This window comes from Dipodomys merriami, unplaced genomic scaffold (assembly GCF_024711535.1).
Source record: "Dipodomys merriami isolate MVZ:Mamm:240054 unplaced genomic scaffold, mDipMer1.0.p SCAF_16, whole genome shotgun sequence".
Lineage (NCBI taxonomy): Eukaryota > Metazoa > Chordata > Mammalia > Rodentia > Heteromyidae > Dipodomys > Dipodomys merriami.
The window spans coordinates 21,312,595-21,337,388 of record NW_027202937.1 but is presented as its reverse complement, the minus strand read 5'-3'; the positions used below and the strand labels follow the sequence as shown (position 1 = coordinate 21,337,388).

The window sequence follows — 24,794 nt, the reverse complement described above, 5'->3', positions numbered from 1 at the left end:
TTGAACTGTTCCCAGAACATTTTGTAGGCATCCTGTACACTGGATTATTCCAGTTGAGGATTTTCCAGGTTCCATTTGGAACAGTTTGAGTGATTTATTGCACTCGTGAGTCAATACGTTTAAAGATGTTTCTCAAACACCCCTTTAGTCTCATTGAAGCTCTTCCTCCATAAATCATTCATATGTGTTGCTCCATAATTGTTCGGGGCGTTGACTGCTGTTTCCTCTCCTCTTCCTCAGTTTTAGTAAAAGGAAAGTGAACAAGAAACTTCACTAGAGCAGTTGAGGGTGAGAGAAAGTGGAATGAGTTTAGAAGCTATAAAATAATCAGCATCTTATAAGCGATCTGACCATTTATTTCCTTGGAAGAATCCAGGGACTTTGACAAGCCAAGAATCCCCGGTTGTGTTTCCTGGTTGAATACATAGGAGAATTGAATGAAGCTACTGGCTCCTCCCTCCATAACTTGCTCCCTAGTGACCAGGAAGCTTTCTCTGCTTCTCTGAAGCTAAATGTGCAGTCTGTAAAATGAAGGGCTGATAGGTCTGGAAGACCCCCTCTCAGCTATGCAAAATAAGACAAGAAGAAAACGCGTTCCACGTTTGAGCCTTCACACATAATGCCGCTTGTATTTAAATCTCTTGGAGAAATATATGCATACCCACTCTTTACAAAAGAAAAAAAGTAAAAAAATCCACACCTTCCAGAAAAGGATTTGCATAACCCATTTGGCAGCTGCTGAGCAGTCGGAAGTTCTAAGTGTTTGGCTTTCTTCACCGTGTGGGTGGTGTTGATGAGACCTTCATTTCTGAGGTCGCCCTGGGACGTGGACCTCAGGCGCTGGAGCCCCCGCCCTCAAGAAGGGTGTGCAGGGACGATCTGATCCCCAGACCATCTCAAATCAATTACAGTGCTTGAACCAAGTGCCCAGGTGTGTGGGAGGGGAGGGCGGGGAGAAGTGACCCACGGGACCTTACCAGGGAAAATCAGCCAGTGAGGGACTCACGCAGGATGCTGAGACAAAAAACAAAGCACAAAATCAAAAACTAATCCGGCCAGACATTGTCGCTCACTCTTGCAGACAGCTGTAATCCGCATCCGAACAAAGCTGGGGACGCCCCTCCCCGCCCAGGTCCCAGATGACCGGGTTTATTGTGGCAACAGTTCCCAGCAACTGCCCAGCGTCTGCCCTGCAGCCTTTGACTGCAGGCGGTGGCAGAGGAGGCAGCCCGGGCCGCGGGATCGCGGGGTGGGGCGCGGCCCATAGACCTTCCCTGGGGCGCACAGCCAGGAGGGGTGGACAAGGCGTGCGCGCTGCCCAGCATGGGCTGCGGACCTTCCCAGCCCGACGCAGAAGACCAGAGACGTGTGCCTGCGCCCAAGAAGAGCTGGGAGGAGGGATCCCAGGTAATAATAACAATAATAATAATAATAATAATAATAATAATAATAATAAATCGGACATGATGCCTTTAGCCCAGGAAGCCTTGCTTAGGGACAGCTGGAGCAGGTAAGAATAGGGTCCAAGTTCACACACACACACACACACACACACACACACACACACACACACCTTTAGTCGTTGTCTAATAGAGTAGAAGCATTTGGGGTCGATTTTATGGGGCCAGAGTTGGGCTGGTGTGTAAATCAGGAATACATGTGTCTTGTTTACAAACCTATGCGGATTCCTAACCACACCCAGAGCAGAGGAGTATAAAAGGAAGGGTCCTGCACACCCCTGAGGGTCACCCCAGGGTGGGTCACCTGCTTTCAGGGGAAAGCTAGAGTTCCTTAAAGCTGCTACCTATTACTGCTGGCTTCTGGAAATGGGTTAGTTGTTAGTTGGGGGTTGGGATTGTTGGCAGGAACTCGTGTGGTTTCACCTGACAGGCCCAGAGAGGTGGATGACTGCTTTGTCCTAGTCTGCAAAGTTTGTTTGGAAGCCCAGCGAGGGTGGAACTCAAGTTTTCCAGAAGCTCATGCTGATAGACTCTTTTCACTAGGCCTCAAAGGTGGTAGCCCCCTGTAAGTATCCTGGAGACATTTCAGGGAATCTTTTTCCAGAGTGGGGCATGGAAGGATGGGCAGAAATGATACCTGTGACTTCTTCCTCTCCATCCCACATTTGAGATTTCCATACTCAGAACTAGGAGCCATCACAGGTCCAGTCCAGTGGGATTACCCTAAGGTAAGACAGGGCTGCCATATGATTTTACATCAAAACCATACATTTAAGAGTGAAAAGGGCTGGGCATTAGTGGCTCAGCCTTTAATCCTATCTTCTCAGGAGGCTGAGATCTGGTGATTTCAGGTGGAAGGTAACCCAGGCAGGAATGTCTGTGAGACTCTTATCTCCAATTAACCACAAAAAAAGCCCAAAGTGGAGTTGTAGCTCAAGGAGTAGAGCACTAGTCTTGAGCACAAAAGCTCAGGGACAGCACTCAAATTTAGAGTTCAAGCCCCGGGACCTGCAAAAGAATTTTAAAAACAACAACAACAACAAAAAGAGTGAAAAGGAATGTATTTCACACAGATAGTCTAGCTGAAGTCATCATACTAGGCCTTACAGGATAATTGTGGAGTGGCTGCTTTCAAAACACATGCTTGGGATGAACATGATAGCTCAGGACTGCAATAAACCTGGCTGTGCAGGAGGAAGAGTTAGGAAGACCCAGGTCTAGAAGCCTACCTGAGCAAAGGTGTGAAACCCTATCTGAAAAATAAACCAGAAAAGGGCTGGGGGCGGGGCTTAACTGCTAGAGCTGTTGCCTAGCAACTAAGGAGAAGCCCTGAGTTCACACCCCTAAGTACACCCTTCTCAGTAGACACTGCGCCCATAGGGCACTGTCAATCCCTGCCACCTGTGCACACATCTGCTAGATACCTGGAGTAAATTTAAACGCAAATCTCAATCCAGCAAAGGCTGACACTCCAGGTGTAACACCAATGCTTTGCGGGAAGCCTAACACTGTCTCCAAACTGCCGCTGCCTGTGTTTAGAACCCCATTACCTTTTGTGTCTTTCTGCCCCTCCTGTCACTAACCAGTCTGCCTCCTTTCTACCCAAGAAGCAATTATCTGTCCTGTACAGAACCCTTTACAAGTAGATCCTCTCCTTTCTCTCTAATGCCATCTTCTCTACTGGCAATCCTGGACTTTTGTGTCTGTCAGACCAAATGACATGGTCATTTGGTTCCTCTAGGCCTCCTCACACTTCCAAGCCTTTCCCCATACTGTTCCCTCTCCCTGAATTCCATTCCTGACCCCTGGCAGACTTAGGAGTTCCTAATACATTCTTCATTGCTAAATCCTAAAACAGACAATGTAGAGTCTGTTTAAATGTCCTTCTCATCCATGATCTCATGGGCTTCCTGGGGGCACTTTGGTCATCTTTGTTAGTATGCAATAATTCTTTGAACTAATATATAGGGTTTCTTTTTTCCTCCTTTATCCAAAAGACACAAATGTCATTTGGAAGTGTTCATCTTCTACCCTTCTTCCATTTTTCATACTGAACAAAAAGTCATTCTTTTTCACTTACTTTGCAGGAATAATTAGATAGAAGAATTTGTTAGAAGAAAAGCCCCTGGCCTGTTTGCTTTGAGCTGGTGCTCTTCCACTTTTGCCATGCCCCCAGCCTGGATGTTTGCTCGGTAATTCGAGATAAAGTCTTCTAGACCTTTCACCTGGGCTGGCTTCAAACTGAGATCTCAGATCTCAGCCTCCAGAATAGCTAGGATTACAGGTGTGAACCACTGGTGCCAGACTTTGCTTAAATCAACTGGTGATAGTCTTCAATCCTGTGTATAATTTTTTTACACAGTCATACTTAGATTACTGTTATTCTTACTGATTACTCTTCCACTGTCCTCCTCCTCTTCCTCTCCTATCTTTGTCTCTGTCTCTCTCTCTCTCTCTCTGTCTCTTTGTCTCTGTCTCTCTCTGTCCCTCTGTCTCTGTCTCTCTCCTTCTTTCCTTCTACCTCCCTCCCTCTCCTTTCTGGTCAAACTGATAGTCATGCCCTCAGCCCTAAATACCATTAAAGTACAACCTTTTAAACCCTCATATTCTTGTGAGGATTTTTTTTGTTTGAGAGCTGGGTTTTTTAATTATTATTTTTACTAGAAGTAAACTAGAAAAAATCAAAATTTGAAGAACAATTTCTTCTTATAGGTCTATAGAGAAATACATTTATACAATGCATCTGCTAATAACAATTTAAGAAGCTTTGAGCTCTAGAAAGCATCAACAAATTACTTCTTCCAAGCTGTTTGGCAAATGTTTTTCCCAAATAATAAACCACATATAGCACCTCTACACCAAGAAAGAAAAAACAAACAACAAGCACCTGTTTTAGCACCTTTGCTAAAAGCAAAGCCTTTTTTTTAGAATATTGATGGTTTTCATCTATAAGGGTCAGCTTAAAATTCATAGTTAATTCTAAAAATTTTTAAATATAAAAAATGAAACAAACTTAATACAAAATGTAGAAACACAGCCTCTGTTCAACTTCACCTCAAAAACAGATAAAACCTCTCCAACACATTCCCACCTCCTCCCCTGGGAATGTTTTATTTTCTAAACATAACTTCACTGGCAATTCTGCCTGTTTAAACAGACAATTGCAAGCCACCACTTCCATCTCATTCTAGAAGATTTTCCCACCGAAAACCAATGACTACCCATAAGCAGCCAATCCACATTTCTTTCACCTCACCCCATTCATTTTCTGACTGTAAGTCTGCCTTGACTGAGCATGCCTAGTCTTTGCCATTAGCTTTTCTCACTTAGGAAAGCGCTTTCAAGTACTGCCTGGTGGTAGCATGTGTCGGTATTTCAGCTCTCTTGATTGCCAAGTAATATTCTTTTATATGACAATGCCAAACTTCACTTAGCCACTCATCAGCTGATAAATATTGTGCTGTTTCCACTTGTTCATCCATAAAAAAATCATAAGCCTTCCCGTGCAAGTTTCTGAATAAGGAGGTCTTTTCACTTTGCTTGGGCATTTCCCCGGGAGTGGTTTCTGTATCCTGAAGTTACTCTATGCTTAACTTTTTTTTCTTTTTTTTTTTTTGGGGGGGGGTCCTGTCATGGGGCCTGAACTCTGGACCTGGGCACTGTCCCTCAGCTCTTCAGCTCAAGGCTAGCGCTCTACCACTTGAGCCACAGCACCACTTCCGGCTTTTTTCTTTTTGCTTATGTGGTGCTGAGGAATCAAACCCAGGGCCTCATGCATGAAAGGCAAGCGCTCTACCACTGAGCCACCTTCCCAGCCCCCTCTATGCTTAACTTTTTAAAGGAACTACCAAACTGTTTTCAAAGTTGCTGCCCCAAATTGACTCCTGCATCAAGGCATGGGGGTTCCAATTTCTCAACACACTCACCAACATTTGCTGGCGTGTGCCTTACCCTTTACCATTTTCCTCACGCGTGTGAAGCAGCTGACTCTGCTTTTGCTATTTCCCTGAGGAATGAATGACATTGAGCATCTCTTTGTGGGCAGATCGATTGACCAGTATCAATCTATTTTACAAGAGTTTATATGATCAAATACATTTAGTAGGTGATAGACCAACAAGTTGATAGTGCTTCCATTTAGAGGAGGGTACTGATTTTCTACTATATTTTGTGTCAGTCAGAATTCTACTAGAGGAATAGATCTACTAGAATAGATATACTGATAGGTGGATGGATAGATAAATGTATTGCAATGAGGGGTCTTAATTCAGTTCTTTTGTGACTCAAGATAAACTCTTAGCTGTGAGCGCCTGTAAAATCAAAGAGTGAGTTACATATTCCTAAGATACAATAGCACAAAGTGAACATTTGTATTCCCAAAAGGAGGAATGGAACAAAAGCAAGATTAAAACCTAACAGGGCAAAGCTCCATGTTTGGCATGCACGGCACATAGTGGCAGGATGTGAGCATTGCTGTCTAGAGTTTCAATGGCCTCTTTCGCAGGTTGGTTCTGTTCCCTACCTGACATTATCCTCAGTAGATGTTCCATGTTTCTGACATTTCCAAGTTCCTTGGGTCTCCATTACATTTAGGCTTGGCCTTCACAGCTTCACACACCACTTTCTCCAGGGCTGCCTGAAGGGGTCTCTCTCCCATTGCCTGGCTTTGCTTTGAAATCTGGTTGGAAACCTCTGTGGCCCTATAATACTTGCATTCTTCATGTCTGCAGAAACAGTATCACCTATAAGATGCTCAGGTTTGCTGCCAACTTGAGCAATAATCAAGCCCCCTCCATGTGCCTAGATGGCTGAATGCTGGTAAGCAGCTTCCTAAAGAATGCTGAATGAGCCAGGAGCCCTTGAGCTTTCTTACCAAAGTAGTCTTAAAGTCTTAAGTCTCTAGTGACTTATTTCCTTTACACCCTTGAGCCTGCCATGGGTGGGGTCAACCCTTATTTCCTATTGTCCAAGGCAAAGCATCAGGCTTCTTTTCCAGAGTGCTAATTTCCATGCCCAACTCCAAACCTTGGCTCCAACTTCAAACCTGAACCTTTTCTAGCTAAACTGCTAGTGCTTCCAATTCTAGTCTGCTCTTTGTTTCTAATGAGAATTAGAAGCAAAAACGGCCAACAATATGAGTGCCGGAACTTGAGCATCTCACTGCCTTTGAAATTTTCTCCCACTGGACTGATGAATCCATTACCTTCCAAATTGGCCACACACAAAGTTACGATTCATGGAAAACATATAGAATATTTATTTCTCAAAATAGGGCATGAATAACTTCCAGACCAGTTTCCAGTGGAGTCTTCCTTTCCACTTGAAACCTCGCAAGCACAATCATTGCTGTCAGTGTTCCTAGTGACATTGTGGTCTTCTGAGCTCCCATCAGAATTTCACACTAAACTCTGCTTCTAGCATTCTGAGCTTATCTGATCTGCAGCTCCAACGTCTTTCCAAATATCTCTCATAAAACAGTTTCGAAGGTGTCTGAATTCTGTGGTTCAGGAATGGGCCCAAGAATGACCCTCTTCTTGGTACTGATTATCTGTGATAACATACCTGAAGAATTAACTTAAGGAAGAAAGAATGTATTTTGATTCATGGTTTCAGAAGGTGTCTGTGGTCACATGGCCAGGTTACTATGTGGGCCTATGGTGAGATAGAACATCATCATAGCAAAGAAGGCCTGAGGGAATGGAGCTTCTCAGCCTGGGAGGCAGAGAGAGAGAGAGGAGCAAGAGAGAAAGCATCTAAAGACAGGATTCACCCCTGAAAGTTACTTCCACAGTGACTTATATTCTCCATATAGGCCCTGCCTCCTAAAAACCGATTTAGCTACAAATTGGCCAATGGATTAATTCATTGATGAGATGAGCATCCTCACGATCCAATGATCTTTCAGTGCTGTCACCAGTTGGAGACCAGACCTTCCATACCTGTGTATATTTTTTATACATGAATGTATGTATACATACCTTTTAGGCCATTTTACACTCAAATTACAACATTCCCTCTGACTGCCTTTTATGAGAAGACTTCTGATTGCACTTAGAGCTCTCCTGAATATCACAGGGTAATCTTGCCATCTGGAGAATACTAATCACATCTAACTTATTTTACCATATAACATCACATCTAGAGACTAAAGAGTTCTAGTCAGACTACTTTATGGACAAGTTGGTTAAATACTCACAAAGCAGTTGTAGCAACCTGACTTTCCTTTTCCCTGAGATATTTTGACCCTCATTAAGCTGATCCCTTTCCACAGGCTGAGGTCAGGGTGACTGATTCTAGGGAAGATCACAACTCCCAGACTGAAAATGCACAACCCAAGGACACTGTGGACAAGGCAGAAGACCTGGATCAACAATCCCAGATGGGAAACTTACCTGGAACGATTCCAGAATGTTCTCCACCTCCTGGTAAAAGAAATGGAAGCATAAACTCAGGTAAACTCCTTTTCCACTGGTATTTGTGTTGATCTCCACAAAATATTACTTCTCTAAACACCTAATTGATAGTAGGCAGAGTTTTTTTTACTGCTTTGTGGAGTACCTTACATGGTAAGGCTTTTGTCTTGTCTCTAAAATATTAGCTTTGGACCTTAGGTCTTGATTATGTAAGTAATGCTAAATGTTAGTGGGTTTTTTTGCAATGCAGTAGCTGAACCCATCTTGTTTTAAGCTAAACAGTGTTTATCAAGAATTAAAAACACAATTTAAGAATAGGTGTTTCCAAGCTGGGCACTGGTGGCTCATGCTTATAATCCTGGCTACTCAGGAGACTGAGATCTGAGGATCATGGTTCAAAGCTAGCCTGGGCAAGAAAATTGATGAGACTCTTATCTACAATTACCCATCAAAAAGCTGAAAGTAGAGGTATGGCTCAAGTGCTAGCCCAAGATCTGGAGTTCAAATCTCAGGAACTATGCACACACACACACACACACGCGCGCACACACACACACACACACACACACACACACACACACATTTCCATTGAAAGGAATTAATATTAACATCTTTCTAAGGGAAAGTTTGGCCTTATCAAAACTATATAAAAGCCTTCATTGAACTGTTGCCCTGTCTTTTCCCCCATCTAGGTTATCACCAAACATACAATCAAAGAATCTTTCAAAAACATAAAAGAAGTAACTACCACCTGACGTGCTATTTAGAAACTATTTGTCATTTCTCCTGTACTGTACTCTTATCTTGAATTATTCCTGCCTGTTGATTCATGACATCTAATTTCTAATTTGACCAGTCTTTAGAACACCATGAACCTCACTAGTCTAATGGAATGGAAGTCTGTTTTGCTTGGGGGAGGTGAGGAGACTTTTTTTTGTCTCATTCCTTGTCATTGTAATTTGGAAAGGTAGGTAAGTTAGTACATGAATGTCTTTCCCATAGGCTTTGCTGACATGCACATCTTATCATGCAGTTTATATTTGCCACCCTCTGTGGTTGATGTGATCAGGGAGAAGGAAGCAGGAAGTAAGGAGAGCAGTGCTGGACCCACCCTTTCCTGTCCTCCACCCCCTAAAAAGTGCAGATGCTTTGTTCTCACCACTGATTAAGTGCATCTATTTCCTCCCTGACAGAAACATGAATGCTAAATACCTGTGCGGTTGGCAGACTGCACAGCACCAGGCAGCTAGGGACAGGCATGTTGTAGGATAGTCAATCCTGCCAGCTGTACCCTGTTTGTTTAAAAAAAATAATAAGTGGAGAATGACAGGTAAACAGGATAATGCTAAGAGAGAACAGTTCAGGGAAGCATCAGCCACCGGGCAGATGTTTCTAAAATGTAGTGTTAAAGCCTTTTCAGAAAGTAACTCACATAGAATACCCTGGACTCAAAACAGGTGTTCTTTGCCCACATTTCCCATCTCCCACTCCTTGGCTTCCTCTTTTCTTTATCCTCAGCTTTACAGCTTATAGAATGCATGGGTTAAAGATCTTAAGTTTCACACTAACATTTCCCCAGGACAAAGGCTTCTTGATTAATGATGGAGATCGAAAAGGTCTTGACTGCACACAGTCTACTGAGCAGCCTAGTCTGGTAGCACAGCACGTTGTAGATGGTCAATGATTTCCCCTGGAGGTGGTGGACTTCTCCCTTTGTCCAGAGGCCAAGGGAGTGTTGCACCATATGTTCCTGGCCCAATGGGAAAAGAAAATCCGAATCCAGAATTCAAAACACACTGTCTATTAAATGTGTGGATTTATTCTTACATCATCATGATGCCAAGAACTTGTTATGTCAGACCCAAAGCATTGTTAAATCTAGAACCAGAAGTATTACCTTTGGGTTTTTTTTTTTTTAACTAACCTTTTGAAAATCGTGAATGGCATTAAAAAAACTTTTTAAGATGCAAAAAGCGATGAATCTCTGAACAGAGACTATGCATACTTCTTTCAGGCAGATTCTGCATCAGCAACAACATATCCCCCATACCTAGGTGTATTTTCTTCTGAGGAAACTTACAGAGCAAATGGCACTTTGCATTTAAATAGATCATGCCTAGTTCGTAAAAGCAAGATTTCTTTGCATTATCTTTGTACAAGGGCCAAGATCCTTAAATCACCACTGATGTATACCATCAATGTACTTTTATCTCATTTATAAACTATATTCAAATGCTGCCAGCTGTGTGACAATTTCTAATTCAGCATCTAACCCTGGACCACATGTGTAATTTGTTACATGTCTTTCATCGCCTTTAATCTGAACAACCCTTCAACTTTTCCTTCTCTCTTAAGACAGACCTGGATATTATCCAGGTTTATGTTGTAGAATTCTCCTGGACTTGGACTTGATTGAAATTTCCTGTGATTGGTTTAGGTTATGATTTTGTGGCGGGGGGGGGGGGGGGGGGGCAAGAATACCAAAAGGAAATTTTATCATAGTTAGTATTAGGAGGTGAATGATAGCTACACTTGACTCTTACTGGGCTTGCTTGTTTGCCTTTTGAAAATACTCTTAATATAGCAAAATTTGAGTCTTTTACTTAGAATTTAAGGAAACCTGAAAATCTCTTCTTACGTCAATGTTAAGATGATGTCACATGTGTCCTTTTTAATTTCATTCTTTAATCCATGCTGGGCACTGGTGACTCATGCCTGTTACAATAGCTGCTCAGGAGGTTGAGAGCTGAAGGACCAAAGTTCAAAGGTAACTCAGGCAGAAAAGTCCATCAGACTCTATAAAATAATCAGCAAAAAGTTGGGGTAGTGGCATGGCTCAAGTGGTAGAGTGCCAGCTAGGCAAGTACAAGATCCTGAACTCATACCCTCCTACTGGCAAAAGAAAAAAAAAGAATTTCTAATCATATAAGAATATACTAATGCTAATGTAAGTGCTAACTAAATAGGAAACAAAAACTGATATGCCATCATATTTATAGAAAGTATCCCATATTAATCATGGAAGCCAGCCTCTGGATAGTGAGCATATTCTCATCTGTATCCTATCTTTTCTTGTGTGTATTCTAAGTTTGCACTGGTCATCATAGATTACCTTTTCAATAAAATAGAAACAACAGCATTTTGGGGGTAAATGTTCTTTGTTCTTACTAGGCAGTGCTTTGTTTTTTACTAGGCAGGTGCTCTGCTACTTGAGCCAGGCTTCTATCACTTGGATAAACATTGGGTAGGTTTCGGATAGATTCTCACATTTATGCCCAGGCCAGTCAACCTCTGTCCTTCTATTTACGCTTCCCACCTAGGTAAGATGACAAGAGTGTATGGTGTTATACTCGGCTTTCTTTGGATGAGAGAGGGCATCTAGAACATTTTGCCTATGGCCTCAAATTGCAATCCTCCCAATCTCTGTCTCCTGAGTACCTAGTATTAGAGGAGTGAGCATTGTGCTCATCTGGTGGGTTTTTTCCCCCAGTGCTGTTGACTAAGTTACCCTAGGCCCTCAATTTGCTAGGCAAGCACTTTGCCACTTAAGTCTTTTTGGTTTATATTGGGTTGTTTTTTTTTTGGGTCCGGTCGTGGGGCCTGAACTCTGGGCCTGGGCACTGTCCCTCAGCTCTTCAGCTCAAGGCTAGCACTCTACCACTTGAGCCATAGCACCACTTCCGGCTTTTTTCTTATGTGGTGCTGAGGAATCGAACCCAGGGCCTCGAGCATGCAAGGCAAGTGCTCTACCACTGAGCCACCTTCCCAGCCCCTATATTGGTTTTTGAAATAGGAACTCACTAGCTTTGCCCAGGTTGGCCTTAAATTCAAGATCCTCCTTGGGATTTCACCTAAACTGGCTTCACAATGTTATTTTAAATATTCCCCAATATTTTCCAGTGTTTCAAGATAATGTCCAAATGATTTGAAATGAATAACATATTCCAGGAATCTCTGTGTAGAGTAGCTACTATACATATCATGCCAGATAATTTAGTGAACTCAGAAATAATAGATCTGGACAGTGATAGTAATTTCCTTGTATTAGTGACAGAGGTCAAGGCTGACATTCCTTTTAGAAACATCATGGGAGAAAGATGGACCAATAGTGACTAAGCCATTTCTATAACAGCACTCTGAGCCGTGAGGCTGAGATGGTGACGGTTAAATTCAAACAGACTTGGATTTGGGCCTAGTTTACATACTTACTATTTACATTCACCTGGGAAAGTTCCATCAAGTCAATATGCTTATTTATAAAAATGAGAATTATAAAGCCTCTTATAGAGTTGGTGTTTGAGTTAGTTGTGAAGCAGTGTGTAAAGTACTTAGTATTGTGTAGCTGCACAACTGTCCAGTAAATAGCTGTTATTGTGTTAACCCTCCAACAACAACACAACAGAAGTCGCCCTCCCAACAACAATAACAACAACAAAATCACCCTAATGTCTCAAAGGGATTCAACTCTGCACCACTATGTTCAACTCTTCTGCATTGTTTCAAGTTTCTGATTAATCCACCTAGATGACCTGTTTTATCACTCTGTCCCAAAATCTGCATAGAACACTTGAAAATTAGAATTGGTTCTATTTCAAACACCTGCACTGGCAGAAGGACTAGCAAAGAGGAAGTACGGAGATGGTAGGGGATTTGTTAGTACTATTTACTGCACCCAGTCAGGGAAATCTCTGATAACAAAGAATATGAGCTAATAATATGAGTGAGAAGCATGTGTGTGTGTGTGTGTGTGTGTGTGTGTGTGTGTGTGTGTGTGTGTGCGTGTGTTCAACTGTGTGTTTTCTTCCTCCCGGTAGAAACCCAGAGACACTCTATGACCCACTCTGGTTAGAAATGTTCATAAAAAGATGTCATCCACGAAGTGGAATTACATACTAGAAGACAGCTCACCTCTGAGGACTACACATTGCATTGTTTCTGACTGCAAAAGCAAGAGGGGTCTTGGGGCCAGCAAGCCAGCATCGTTTATTTGATAATCTGCTAATATAAAACTTACTGCTTATTTGCATAATTGGGTGATTTGTAAGGAGAGGTCCTCTTCTCAGTCTATAAAGGCTCCTCTACAGTTTATTTGCTCCTTTTTTAAAATCACGGATTCAATTCTAGCTTCTATTACTCCGATTCTGATTTGGTTCAAAGCCTCTTTTCCAAAAGGCCTACTTTGACTTGTGTGTAGACACAGCAGATGGTGTAACTGTGCACTCAGGGTTGCAGAACTAGACGTCTCTTGGCAACATCGTGCTGTTTATGCTTTGTGTATAAAGCATAGAAACCAAACTGCAACTCAGAAGACTTACCAGGAGAATGTCTTGAATCTTTGCTATAGTTCAGCTTCATCATTAAAGGAACAAACTCATGTCATCTTACCCAAGTGTATACCTGTTGTTACAACAAAACCCATACATAGCAGCACACAGAAATGCTTTTGTTATGTTGATAGGAGATGAGCTAAGTCAAGAATAGATTATGTTGATGTATTTCCTCAGTAAGAACAGCAAGAACAGACTTAAAAGGACCACAAATTTTTATAGTAGAAACAGACATTTGGTAGGAATATTGGATCTAAGATTTCATTGTAGCCTGATGTATTAAGGCACCCATTGAGTATTTAATTAATAAAATTCTTCATTCTTCAATGTCCTTTTCTGTTTTCTTTTTCTTTGGAAGATCTGGCCACCAATGGATTAATCAATAAACCCAAATCCCTGGAGAAACGAGAGCGACAAAAGTCATTAGACATCCTGGAGGAGCTAATTGTTCAAGGAATAATACAGAGTCACAGCAAAGCGTTTAGACATGGAGAGTCCTATGATGTCATGGTAAGTAACTTTCTTTTTTTTGCGGTGGGGTGGGGGGGTCTGGTCGTGGGGCCTGAACTCTGGGCCTGTGCACTGTCCCTCAGCTCTTCAACTTAAGGCTAGCACTCTACCACTTGAGCCACAGTGCCATTTCTGGCTTTTTTCTTTTTGCTTATGTGGTGCTGAGGAATCGAACCCAGGGCCTCATGCATGCAAGGTAAGTGCTCTACCACTGAGCCACCTTCCCAGCCCCTGGGTAAGTAACTTTCTAAGTAACATTTACTTATAGTCACTTAAAATGAGCAATAGCAGAAAATGCTCACAAGCCATTACTTCCAGTATGAATTCCAACTTCCAGCATGCAAATTATAAGACAAATGACAACATTTAACTAAGTCAGATTTTTCTTCTATAAATTTCTTTTTTGTGGGGCTTGATTTCAGGGCCTGGGTGCTGTCCCTGAGCTTTTTACTCAAAGCTAGCACTCTATCACTCTGAGCCACAGCACCACTTCCAGTTTTCTGGTGGTTAATTGGAGCTAAGAGTCTTACAGACTTTCCTACCCCGGTTGACTTTAAACCTCAATCCTCAGATCTCAGCTTCCTGAGTTGTGAGCAACCAGATTTTTCCATAAATTTCTTTACATCTATATAGTACATATATACATCTATATCTTTCTCAGTAGAGCCAGGAATTGCCCTAATCACTAATGATTAATGAACCTATTAAAACATTTTGTGGGTTTTACTAAACTCGAGACAGGTTAAGTCCTATTGAATAACATACATTCATCCATTCAGCAATTTTTACTAAGCATTACCTTTTGGAATATAAAATGGAATTGTGATTTATTCAAAATGGAAAGAGATCTAAATGTCAAAGGTACAACAGATAGGCTAATACATGTATCCATATGTATATTCTAAGACCAACACAAGGAAATGTAATTCTAGAAATGGTTATAGTCTTGCTTTTTTTTGCATCATGTTGATGACTCGCTCAGTGCATTTCCTTCGTGGGAATGATGTTTCCTTCTGGTTTTAAGTGATTTGACCAAAGTCTAGGGCTCTAGTTTTTTTTGTTTGCAAGTTCTGTGTACAGCTGTGAAGAAGGCAGCATATTTTTCTATTTGGGTTTGTTTCATTGCTTGCTTGTTTTTAGGCCAAAGCTCTGAGCTTTTACCACGAGTTCTTAGAGCACAGGCATAATAAAGAAGGTGAAAAAGAAAAAAATAACAACTGGAATACATTCCAGGGTCAGGGAAATGGCTGGGAAAAGAAATAAACAGAAATGGTAGAAGACCAGAAATCACATCGTAATTTTCACTTATCCCTTATTATCACTTATCCCTGTGTTGTAGAGAAAACTGTCAAATGGGAATGATAGACACATTATTTAAATGACAGATCAAGCACTTAATGTTTAACTAAAGTGGATTTTATTCTCTGTGTGCAGAGACTATTAAAAACTTATGAATCAAAAGCCAAAGTGACCAGGAACCAGTGGCTCACACCTGTAATTCTAGCTACTCTGGAGGCTGGGGGAAGATGCTAGTTCTAGGCCAGAACTGAGCAAAAAGTTCCTGAGACTTTATCTGGGTGTGATACAGTGCACCCAACCCTGCTGTGAGTGAGTTGCATAAATAAGAGGATCATGGCCCAGGCTGATCCAAGCAAAATAAGAGACCCTATCCCCAAAATAACCCGAACAAAAGGGGTTGGAGGCATGTAGAATGAGTGCCTAGCAAGTGCCTAAGGTCAAAATAAATTACAACAGAAGAAAAGAAAAAAGGGAGAGAAGGAGGAGGGAGGGAGGGAGGGCTGGGGAAGGAAGGAAGGAAGGAAGGAAGGAAGGAAGGAAGGAAGGAAGGAAGGAAGGAAGGAAGGAAGGAAGGAAGGAAGGAGGGAAGGAAGGAACAGAGGGAGGGAAGGAGGGAAGGAGAGGGAGGGAGGGAGGGAGGGAGGTAACAGTAATTGCTCTTGACAAAGGAGAACAAGTCTCTTTCACACACTTAATTGTGTCAGACAGCAAGTTCTTTCAATATTTTAGAGAGAAGTCATTAGGCCAAACTAAAAAAAATGACACTGAAGGATAGATGATAATCATATAAAATATGGAAATATTTGACTGCTAATACTTTGAAGTATCAAATACTTAATACATTTTTAAGAAAAAAAAAAAGCCTGATAAAATTGACATTAAAAAAAAAAGTGCCAAGGAATGAAGGGAAATAAAAAAAGCTGATAAAATAAAGAGAATCCTAATGTCAGCAGTTCCCCTACTATGATGAATCCAATCAGATGTGTGAACATTATTTTTTCATTGCTTTAAGGGGAGAAATACTTTAAATAAAATGATATGGGGAAAATAGAGTACATGAGAGAAAATTAGTCCAAATAAGACTTCTTGTATGTACTAATAGTAAACTGAATCACAAGAGAATTCTGAATGTTAGTCTGGCTCCTTCTTGGCTTGTTCATTACCTTGCATGAAGTTCTCAGTTAAAGTGACATAGAATAAAGGGTACTGAAAAGTGAGCATCTTTCTCTCCTTGCAATCTGGGGCATCCAGTGACACAATCTATTTCTAGAGGTCCGTGGCAGTATCTGTGGCTGCTGCAAGATATCATTCCATCTTTTTCTTAATTTTTATCTTTCACTTGCTAGCAAATACAACAATTCCATAATCAATTTTCAGGAAGGCTTACTTAAGAATTAAAATGATATGTAAGAAAGATAATAACAAGAAGCTACCGGGCTGCCTGCTAGTGGCTCACACCTGTAATCCTACCAATTTAGAAGTCTGAGATCTGAGGATTACAGTTCAAAGCCAGCCCAGGCAGGAAAAGTCCGAAACTACCAATGAATCACCAGAAAACAGGAAGTGGAGCTGTGGCTCAAAGTGGTAGAGCATTAGCCTTGAGTGAAAAGCTCAGGGACAGTACCCAGGCCCTGAGTTCAAGCCCCATGACTGACCAAAATAAAAACAAAACAAAAACAACTATTAGGTGATTAAATAAATCTTTCAGTATATTTGAAGACATTTCAATGAGACAGAGTATCTATCATAAATGTGTATTTTTATACATGTTGATAAGTGTATGAATTGGTAGCATTGGTGTAGATTTCTTTATAGGTGTCTGATGGTGTTTTGTTTTTTAATCTCAAGCCCATTTCTCCCTGCCTCTGGCACATCCTGAATCCTTTTTTTTGGGGGGGGAGGTCCAGTCGTGGGGCTTGAACTCTGGGCCTGAGCGCTGTCCCTCAGCTCTTCAGCTCAAGGCTAGCGCTCTGCCACTTGAGCCACAGTGCCACTGTGCCACTTTCAGCTTTTTTCTTTTTGCTTATGTGGTGCTGAGGAATCAAACCCAGGGCCTCAGGCATGCAAGGCAGGCGCTCTACCACTGAGCCACCTTCCCAGCCCCGTCCTGAATCCTTTTACAAAGAGACTCAGTGAATTTTCTATTAGTCCCTCCAAGAATAATTCTATTACTTTCTCCAGTATGTGGTCAAAGTTTATTCTCCTCTTTAAGCAGCGTGTGTTTTTGTTAAACTTTGGAGTAGTTAGGGAGTTTGATTGCATTGTATCAGTCTCTGACATTATTTGCTGAACCTCTCAGGGAGTTTTTGAAGGACTAAATAATGTCAGTTAGTCAACAAAATGACTTTCCCCAGGAGGTCTAGAGTCAAAAGAACAGGAATGACAAAACCTTTTGCAGAAAGCTTTTGACCTAACCTATTTGCTCCATTGGGGAGCAAAATCAGGATAGGTTCATCTGTAGGTCAGTCAATTGGGAAAGCTCTGTCGAATTTACTCTGGATTTATGGCAGAATATATAGAAGGTAGGTTGGCTAGAAATAAGACTCAAATGTTATTGTAGCATCGTTGGGAACAGAAATCTTCTGGTACTAATTTTTATCTGTTTAGGGAGAGGGGAGTTTGAGCTTAAGGTCTTGTGCTATAGTCCAACCTATAGTCCTTTCGCTTTACTTTGTTTTTCAGACAGAATCGTATAGTTTTGCCAAGATTGGTTTAGGATTGCAATTCTCCTACCTCTGCTTCCTACCTAAGCTGACATTATAGCCATGAACTGCCATGGCTGGTCTCTCATAAAATTCATAAAGAAAATTATTGAATTGGTAACTTCTTTACTAGTTCTTTAGACTTTCAAGTTGTTGTTTAGTTTCCACATCTTTATGCACAACATTACCATGGTTACCACTTTTAAGTGCCAACATTTGACAAATCTTGACTTCATAAAATTATAAAGGATAGAGATGTGTCTGTGAAGTTCTTTTTCCTATTGTTACATAAAATTTCAAACTCAAAAAACAACAAAGGCTACATCCATGGGATTAACATCTCAAGGGGAAGGACAAACAATTTCCCATCTTTGTTTAGGTACAAAGCACAAGAATGGTCAACGTAATCTAGGAAATCCAAAATCTCTTACCCTTGCTGTGTAGTCTCAGTGTTTTAGTTAAGGTTCAGATTGCTATGTGAACTCCAAGTTCGTATTTTTTTTTTACTGGATCTTGGATCTATACTTTTAAAATTCCCCTAACCAAGATTTTCCATGCTAATTTCTGGGTTTCTTTGGTTGGGCCACCATAGCAAAAATGACCCTTTTTCCAGCAAATACAATGGAAGCTCCAGAGCCCCGTGGCATTTTCAGAAAAAAAAATCAAACAAAATGAGAATCAAGGGGAACTTGCTTTAATGAATTTTTGTTCAGGGAAAAACCATACCATATAAAATTGTCTGCAGTTGTAAGAGATTGAATTGTATTCAATAAATACCTTTCTGTTTAAAAATGACTTTCTGGCAAACCTAAGTTTTAAAGTTGGAAAGAAACTTAGCAATCCTCACTATGCTATAATTCAGAAAACTGAGTCCCGAGAGATGCTCACCTCTGGCCATACCTGCATCATTTCCATTTCCTGTTTCCATTTTGGTGCTATGAGCTTTCCATTCTCTCTCCCCATCCATGTGATAATTCTATATCCTTATTCTTATTTTGTGTGCTATTGTAGGAAAAAGTCATTGATCTCACATACTGGAAAGTACTTACCATTATTAAGTAGGTGTATTTCCTCCTCCTCATCCCTGTTACTGGAAAAAAATCCTCTGAAATAAGTATTATTTAGGCTGTTTTACAAAGAAGCTAAAGCTTAAAGAATTTATTTGAGGGCTGGGAAGGTGGCTTAGTGGTAGAGTGCTTGCTTCACACGCATGAGGCCCTGGGTTCGATTCCTCAGCACTACATAAGCAGAAAAAGCCAGAAGTGGCGATGTGGCTATAGTGGTAGAGCGCTAGCCTTGAGCTGAATTGCTGAGGGTGAGCTCCTAGGCCCAGAGTTCAGGCCCCATGACCAACCCCCCCACCCCCCCAAAAAAATTAGAATTTATTTGACAGTCATGAAAAGTGAGTACACAGCTAAGTTAGAATGCATACTCAAGGCCTTTCTTTACTACACTAAAATTGCTCCAATTGATTCTTTGATTCAGGTATTCTCCGTTCTCTGAAGAGCTTGTCCTTTGTCCTTTGTTTAAAAAGAAATCTTTAGAGAAGTTATCTAGAATAGAATGTCAGTTTATTTTATAATGAAGACCGGAAACTCATTTAAAACTTCCCTAAGTGTAGATTTATATAGAGATGTATATGTACTAGCCTAAAAAGATTAGATTAAGTGAAGGAAGCAAATTACAGGCATATAGGGTATAATCTCATTTAGGTCATTTTTCTGCATTACAGATGTCCTATACATGTATATGCATGTGCATAGAGAATATCTAGAGAGATATATGCCAAACTCATTAAGATTTTTTTTTTAATTTGGGGATAGGGGAAAGGGAGGAAATCTGGGTTGGACTCAGAGCTTTGCCCTTGCTAGAAACTACATCCTGAGCCACACCCCAGCATTTTAAATTGTGTTTGCTCTGCCTCCCTTGCTGTTCTTTCCCAATGACTATGGTTGTTCCTCCATTGGAAAAGCTTTTAAAACTTCTTCCCCTAGGTGGAAACGACTGAGAAGCCACTGAGAAAGCCACCAGCCAGGCTGAAAAAACTTAAGATCAAAAAGGAAGTAAAGGATTTCACCATGAAGGACATAGAAGAGAAGATGCAGGCAGTAGAGGAACGCCGGAAGGTAATGGAATCGAGTGGAGGCTCGTAGGCCTGAGGATCTCACCACTAGCTAGAAGGAGCTCAGACTTTCCTATCAACAGCTTTGAGATAAATTGTATGGGTTTATAGGCTGTATTTCAATGATCCTGTAGGCTTCCTTTGATCTAGCTTTAGTAACTTCTTAAAATTATCTTCAAGCTGTGAAGGAATTACGCAATATCTTGAATATACTTGAAAATTAGCTTCATCTCTACAGTCTAATTTTAAAAAGCCAATTCTCACTGCATGCTGGTGGCTCACACCTGTATTCCTAGCTGTTCAGGGGGCTGAGATATGAGGGTCCCAGTTTGAAGCCAGCATGGGCAGGAAAGTCCATGAGACTCCTATCTCCAATACACTACCAAAAAGGCAGAAGTGGAGCTGTGGCTCAGGTGGGAGCACCCTAACCTTGAGCAAAAAAAGCTCAGGACTAGTGCTGAGGCCCTGAGTTCAAGTCCCAGAACTGGCACAAAACGAAAAAAAAATCAATTCTCAGGATTAAATCAAGTGTCGGGTTTTGTTCATACACAAAAAGGAAAGTTTCATTGAGGCAAAGAGCAGGAGAGGCAGGCACAGTGTAGAACTTGTGTCTGACACCTGCAATGGGTATTCCTCAACAAATAAACGTTTGAGAGATAGATAGATAGATAGATAGATAGATAGATAGATAGATAGATAGATAGATAGATAGATAGATAGATAGATGGATGGATAGATGGACGGATAGATAGATAGATATAGTTTAAGAAGCATTGTTACACAACTGAATAATGAAATTTAAAAGGTCTGAATAGATCAACACAAGTAATAGTAACAAGAACCGATAGCAAGTCACTCAGGATCATTTTTCTTTCCTAAATACTACTTTTCAGACAAAAGAAGAAGAAATCAGAAAACGGCTACGGAGTGACCACCGACTTTTGCCCCCAGCGAATCGTTCAGATGCGGCCGACCTGGGAGGGACTGTGGTTCCATTTGCCACAGGACTGGCAACTGGGAGTTCTGTCCCATTTGAAGCATGTGACCCCGAAGGACGAGGGCCCTTGAAGAAGAAGAAGAGTACAACAGACACAGCCCTGATTCCCAGGAGCTCCAACTATGAAGGTTTGGGTGTGGTGGAGTCAGATATGTCCTACAACCGAGAGGAAGACATTTTCTAAGAAGCCGGGTTTTGTGATTCACAAAAAAGAGCTTCCTCCTACCCAGCTGTGACTTTTTAAATCTGTCCCAGGTCCTTTGATTGGGAAATCATGCACTGAGATTTCTGCTGTGGGCTTAGGGATGTTGTGGGAACTGCAGAAGCCTTGGGTTAGTTGAGTCCTTAAAATGATTTTACTCACAACAAGAAAGAAAAATAGAAATAAGATCCATTTACCCAGCTTTGATATTATAACATTGGCATTTTCCCTTAATCCAGCTTTCAACATAGTTTAAATAGCTTTAGGAGTCCCATCTACCTTACATGAATGTGTGTGTGCCAAATGAAATCTGTTTTCATGCTTGACCCTTGACTGTGGTCTATTGAAAGACCTTGGTGACAAATGGCATGGATTTGTATTGTGCTTTATAATAATGTGTATGCTTCCTAGGCTAAGTACTTAGGTTTATTTCTTTACTTAAATTATTTATTTTTGCCAAGGACAAGGAAAATCACTGAAGGACTGGAAATATGGCCCAATGGCTAGAATGCCTGCTAAGCTAATGTAAGGACTTGAATTCAACATACCAGTACCACTAAAAGAAAAATAGTTGCTACTTTGTTTTTTAATCACATGACAAAGAATTAATAGAAACTTCTGAAAATTCTAAGAGGCATAGAACACCAGGAATGTTGTGTTCTTCTCTCCCTCTGGGATGATTACTGGCAAAAATTTTGTTACGTGTGTTTCAATGACTTATTCCTTTATAAAAAGGAACTTGTACAACCTAAAATGTTTTGTGTTTTGCCTTTGTTTCAAGCAATAATTCCATGCAAATGAATCTGTTTCTACAGTATCATTCTCAGTATCACATATAGATGATGCAAGAATGCTACAACACTATGTCCTTTCCCCATTATGTTGTGAACAGCTTCCATAGTTAGAGTCATACCGTGTGTTACGATGTATGTTGGAAGTCACTGACAAGTACAATGAAGTTGTGTCAATTGGCTTTTCCACTGTTGTGACAACATTCTTGTGATAAGGAACTGAAAAGGAAGAAACATTTATTCTGGCCGATGGCTTCTGAGATTTCAGTCCAGGATGGGCCCTCACTCAGGCCTGTGATGGGCTGAGGAGGCGTGGCAGGGAAGATCACCTTACCTCATGGCACCAAAGCCAAAGGAAGGGAGAAGAAGCAGAATGTGTCCCAATATTCTCTGATGACCTACTTGCTCCAACTAGGCCTCATCTTCTAATTCCCACCACCACTCAATATTACCACCAATTAGGGACCAGCTCTCAACACACAAGCCTTTGGACCAAATTCCAGATACAAACTACAACAAACATGAACATCTTCCACACCAAAGCAGAAGAGTCCCAGAACCTCATATAGCAGAAGCTCACTTTGCTCTGCCCTCCTCCTTCTTGACACCCCTCTTGGGAAATTTGTGAGTGCTGTGGAATATGCAAGGGCTGATGTAGCTGGTTTTGCAAATCTACCCCTAATTCTCATCCTGTTCTAGAAGTTCAACTCGTTTCATGGCAGCTTTTATTCAACTCAGTGAGGGTTCAGTTGTACCTCAAAGGCCCACAAAATAAAGTATGTGTGTGTGGGGGGGGGCTAAATGCCATATCCTTTTATTCATGTTGGCTCATTGATCAGCAATAAAGACTAGCCATGTTCAGAAAGAACTGTTTGCAATTAAAGGGGTGACATTTTTCTCCTGTTATTTAGAAATAAGAAATGACAGTCATAAAAATCAAGTGATTCGCTATTTTAAGCAGAAAATAGGATCTTTCCAAATTCTGCAGTCATGAAAGCAGCAATTCAACTGCTACTAATTTGTGGTAGTTAATACATACATTTCTGCTCTGTGTTAATATAACTTAACTACCAAACTGAACACAATATAGTCCTCCTTCAGTAGCCATGGGAGGTGTGGTTTCTGTACACCTCTGCTGATCCCAGAATTTAGAGATGTTTAAGTCCTTTATAGAAAATGACATACTTTAAATCATTTTTAGATTGCTTAGAGTGTAAATACTATGTGAACAATTGTTGTACTGTACTGATAACAGAATAATACCAAAAAAGAAAGTCTGTATATGCTCAGTTCAGATCAGATGCAATACTTTTTCCAGATTTTTTTTGGGGGGGGGATCTGGTTGTGGGGCTTAAACTCTGGGCCTGAGTGCTGTCCCTCAGCTCTTCAGCTCAAGGCTAGCGCTCTACTACTTGAGCCACAGAGCCACTTCCAGTTTTTTTCTGCTTATGTGGTGCTGAGGAATCGAACCCAGGGCCTCGTACATGCTAGGCAAGCACTCTACCACGGAGCCAACTTCCCAGCTCCTTTTTCCAGCTTGTTTTTGTCAGTCATGGGGCTTGAACTCAGGACCTAGGCACTGTCTCCAAGCTCTTTTGCTCAAGGCCAGTGCTCTACCACTTTGAGCCACAAGCCACTTCCGCTGGAGATAAAAGTCTCATGGGGACTTTTCTGCTTGGGATGACTTTAAACCACAATCTTCAAATTTCAGCCTCCTGAGAAGCTAGGATTACAGGCATGAGCCACCAGAGTTCAACTTTTCCACATATTTTTAATTCGACTTTTCCACATATTTTTAATTCATTATTTTGGTTGAATGCTTGGATGTGGAGTTCACAGATATGGAAGGCTAACTATACAGCATGGAAAAAGATGTTTGGTGACAATCCAGGCAGGCTTTTTCCTGTTTAAATGACAGCATTCATTTGCAAAATGGCAGCAGGATTGTGCAGAATTCCCTCATGACAAATTTCAATGTGCCAATTGGTAGGACTGGTCTACACCCATACATCCCAGAATATTCTCCCCAACCTACAGCCTTAGCCTCACCTGGAAAAGTACCATCAATACATATTCTCAGGTTCCACCCTAGGCTTTCTTATCACATGATGATGTTCAGGGAACTGGTTTGATCAAGGCCTCTGGTTAGCCTTGCTACACACCCTGCACTCTGCTTTGTATTTACTTTGTGAGCATCCTGAGTCATGCCCATAAGCTTTATACTCTTGCCTAGAAGGCAACTTTCCACCATGCCCCAGTACTCCTGTGTCAAAGTCTAAAGACCAATGTTTGCCAATATTTACTTATGTTTCCCCTAAGGCCTATTAAGATGTTGTGCCAAGGACTTGAACAGAAACTAATATGCACACTTCTTATTATTTTGCAATGACTTCTTTTTAACTATTTCCCATACTCAGTTGTATCTATAGCATTTAAAATAAATTTTATATTGAACTATGAATAGCTTTATTTATGACAACTAGGAATCAACAAATATATAAAATGTCTTTGAAAGATTCTATACTCACGTGTTTTTTGTAAAATTCCTAATTTCATCCCTCATTTAAGAGGGCTAAAATTGTCACTATAGATAATGTGTTATGGATGAAGTTCATTGGAGATTTTCAACCATTCATTGGTGTCACGTGAAGTATTTTCAAATGAAACCGTATACAAGTGTTTTAAGTTAAAATAAAATACTTAGAACATATCTACAATGTGTTTTAAGACTCTATACTAAACCACTTTTAAGGGGATTTGCTATTTTAACAAAATTGGAAGACACTACTAAAATTTATTTAATCAATTCTAGCTCAAAATTTTAGTTATTTTTAGTTTATCCTTATGATAAATTATAGGGAATAATTCTACTGTCAACACAAAAAAACTGGATGATTAAATTAGACTTAAAATTTCATCTCATAAGCTTAAAAAAATGAAAAGGTGCTCTTTGGATCTTGTGTCCACCATT

General features: G+C 40.9%; 1 protein-coding gene across 1 annotated transcript; it reads left to right on the top strand.

Moving 5' to 3' along the window:
- The first annotated feature begins 1,177 nt into the window (after positions 1–1,177).
- Stmnd1 (stathmin domain containing 1) lies at positions 1,178–24,343 on the top strand. The gene is made up of 5 exons (XM_070023478.1): positions 1,178–1,407; positions 7,732–7,912; positions 13,559–13,710; positions 19,706–19,837; positions 20,727–24,343. The coding sequence occupies exons 1-5, from the start codon at positions 1,324–1,326 to the stop codon at positions 21,012–21,014; spliced, it is 837 nt and encodes a 278-aa protein (XP_069879579.1). The 5' UTR covers positions 1,178–1,323; the 3' UTR covers positions 21,015–24,343.
- Positions 24,344–24,794: the final 451 nt, after the last annotated feature.

Bases quoted from the DNA above. Each gene is read 5' to 3' on its own strand.
- Stmnd1 (XM_070023478.1), top strand. From the start codon at position 1,324: ATGGGCTGCGGACCTTCCCAGCCCGACGCAGAAGACCAGAGACGTGTG. The intron at 1,408-7,731 runs GTAATAATAACA...CCCTTTCCACAG, and splicing joins GCTGGGAGGAGGGATCCCAG to GCTGAGGTCAGGGTGACTGA. The intron at 13,711-19,705 runs GTAAGTAACTTT...TTCTTCCCCTAG, and splicing joins GAGAGTCCTATGATGTCATG to GTGGAAACGACTGAGAAGCC.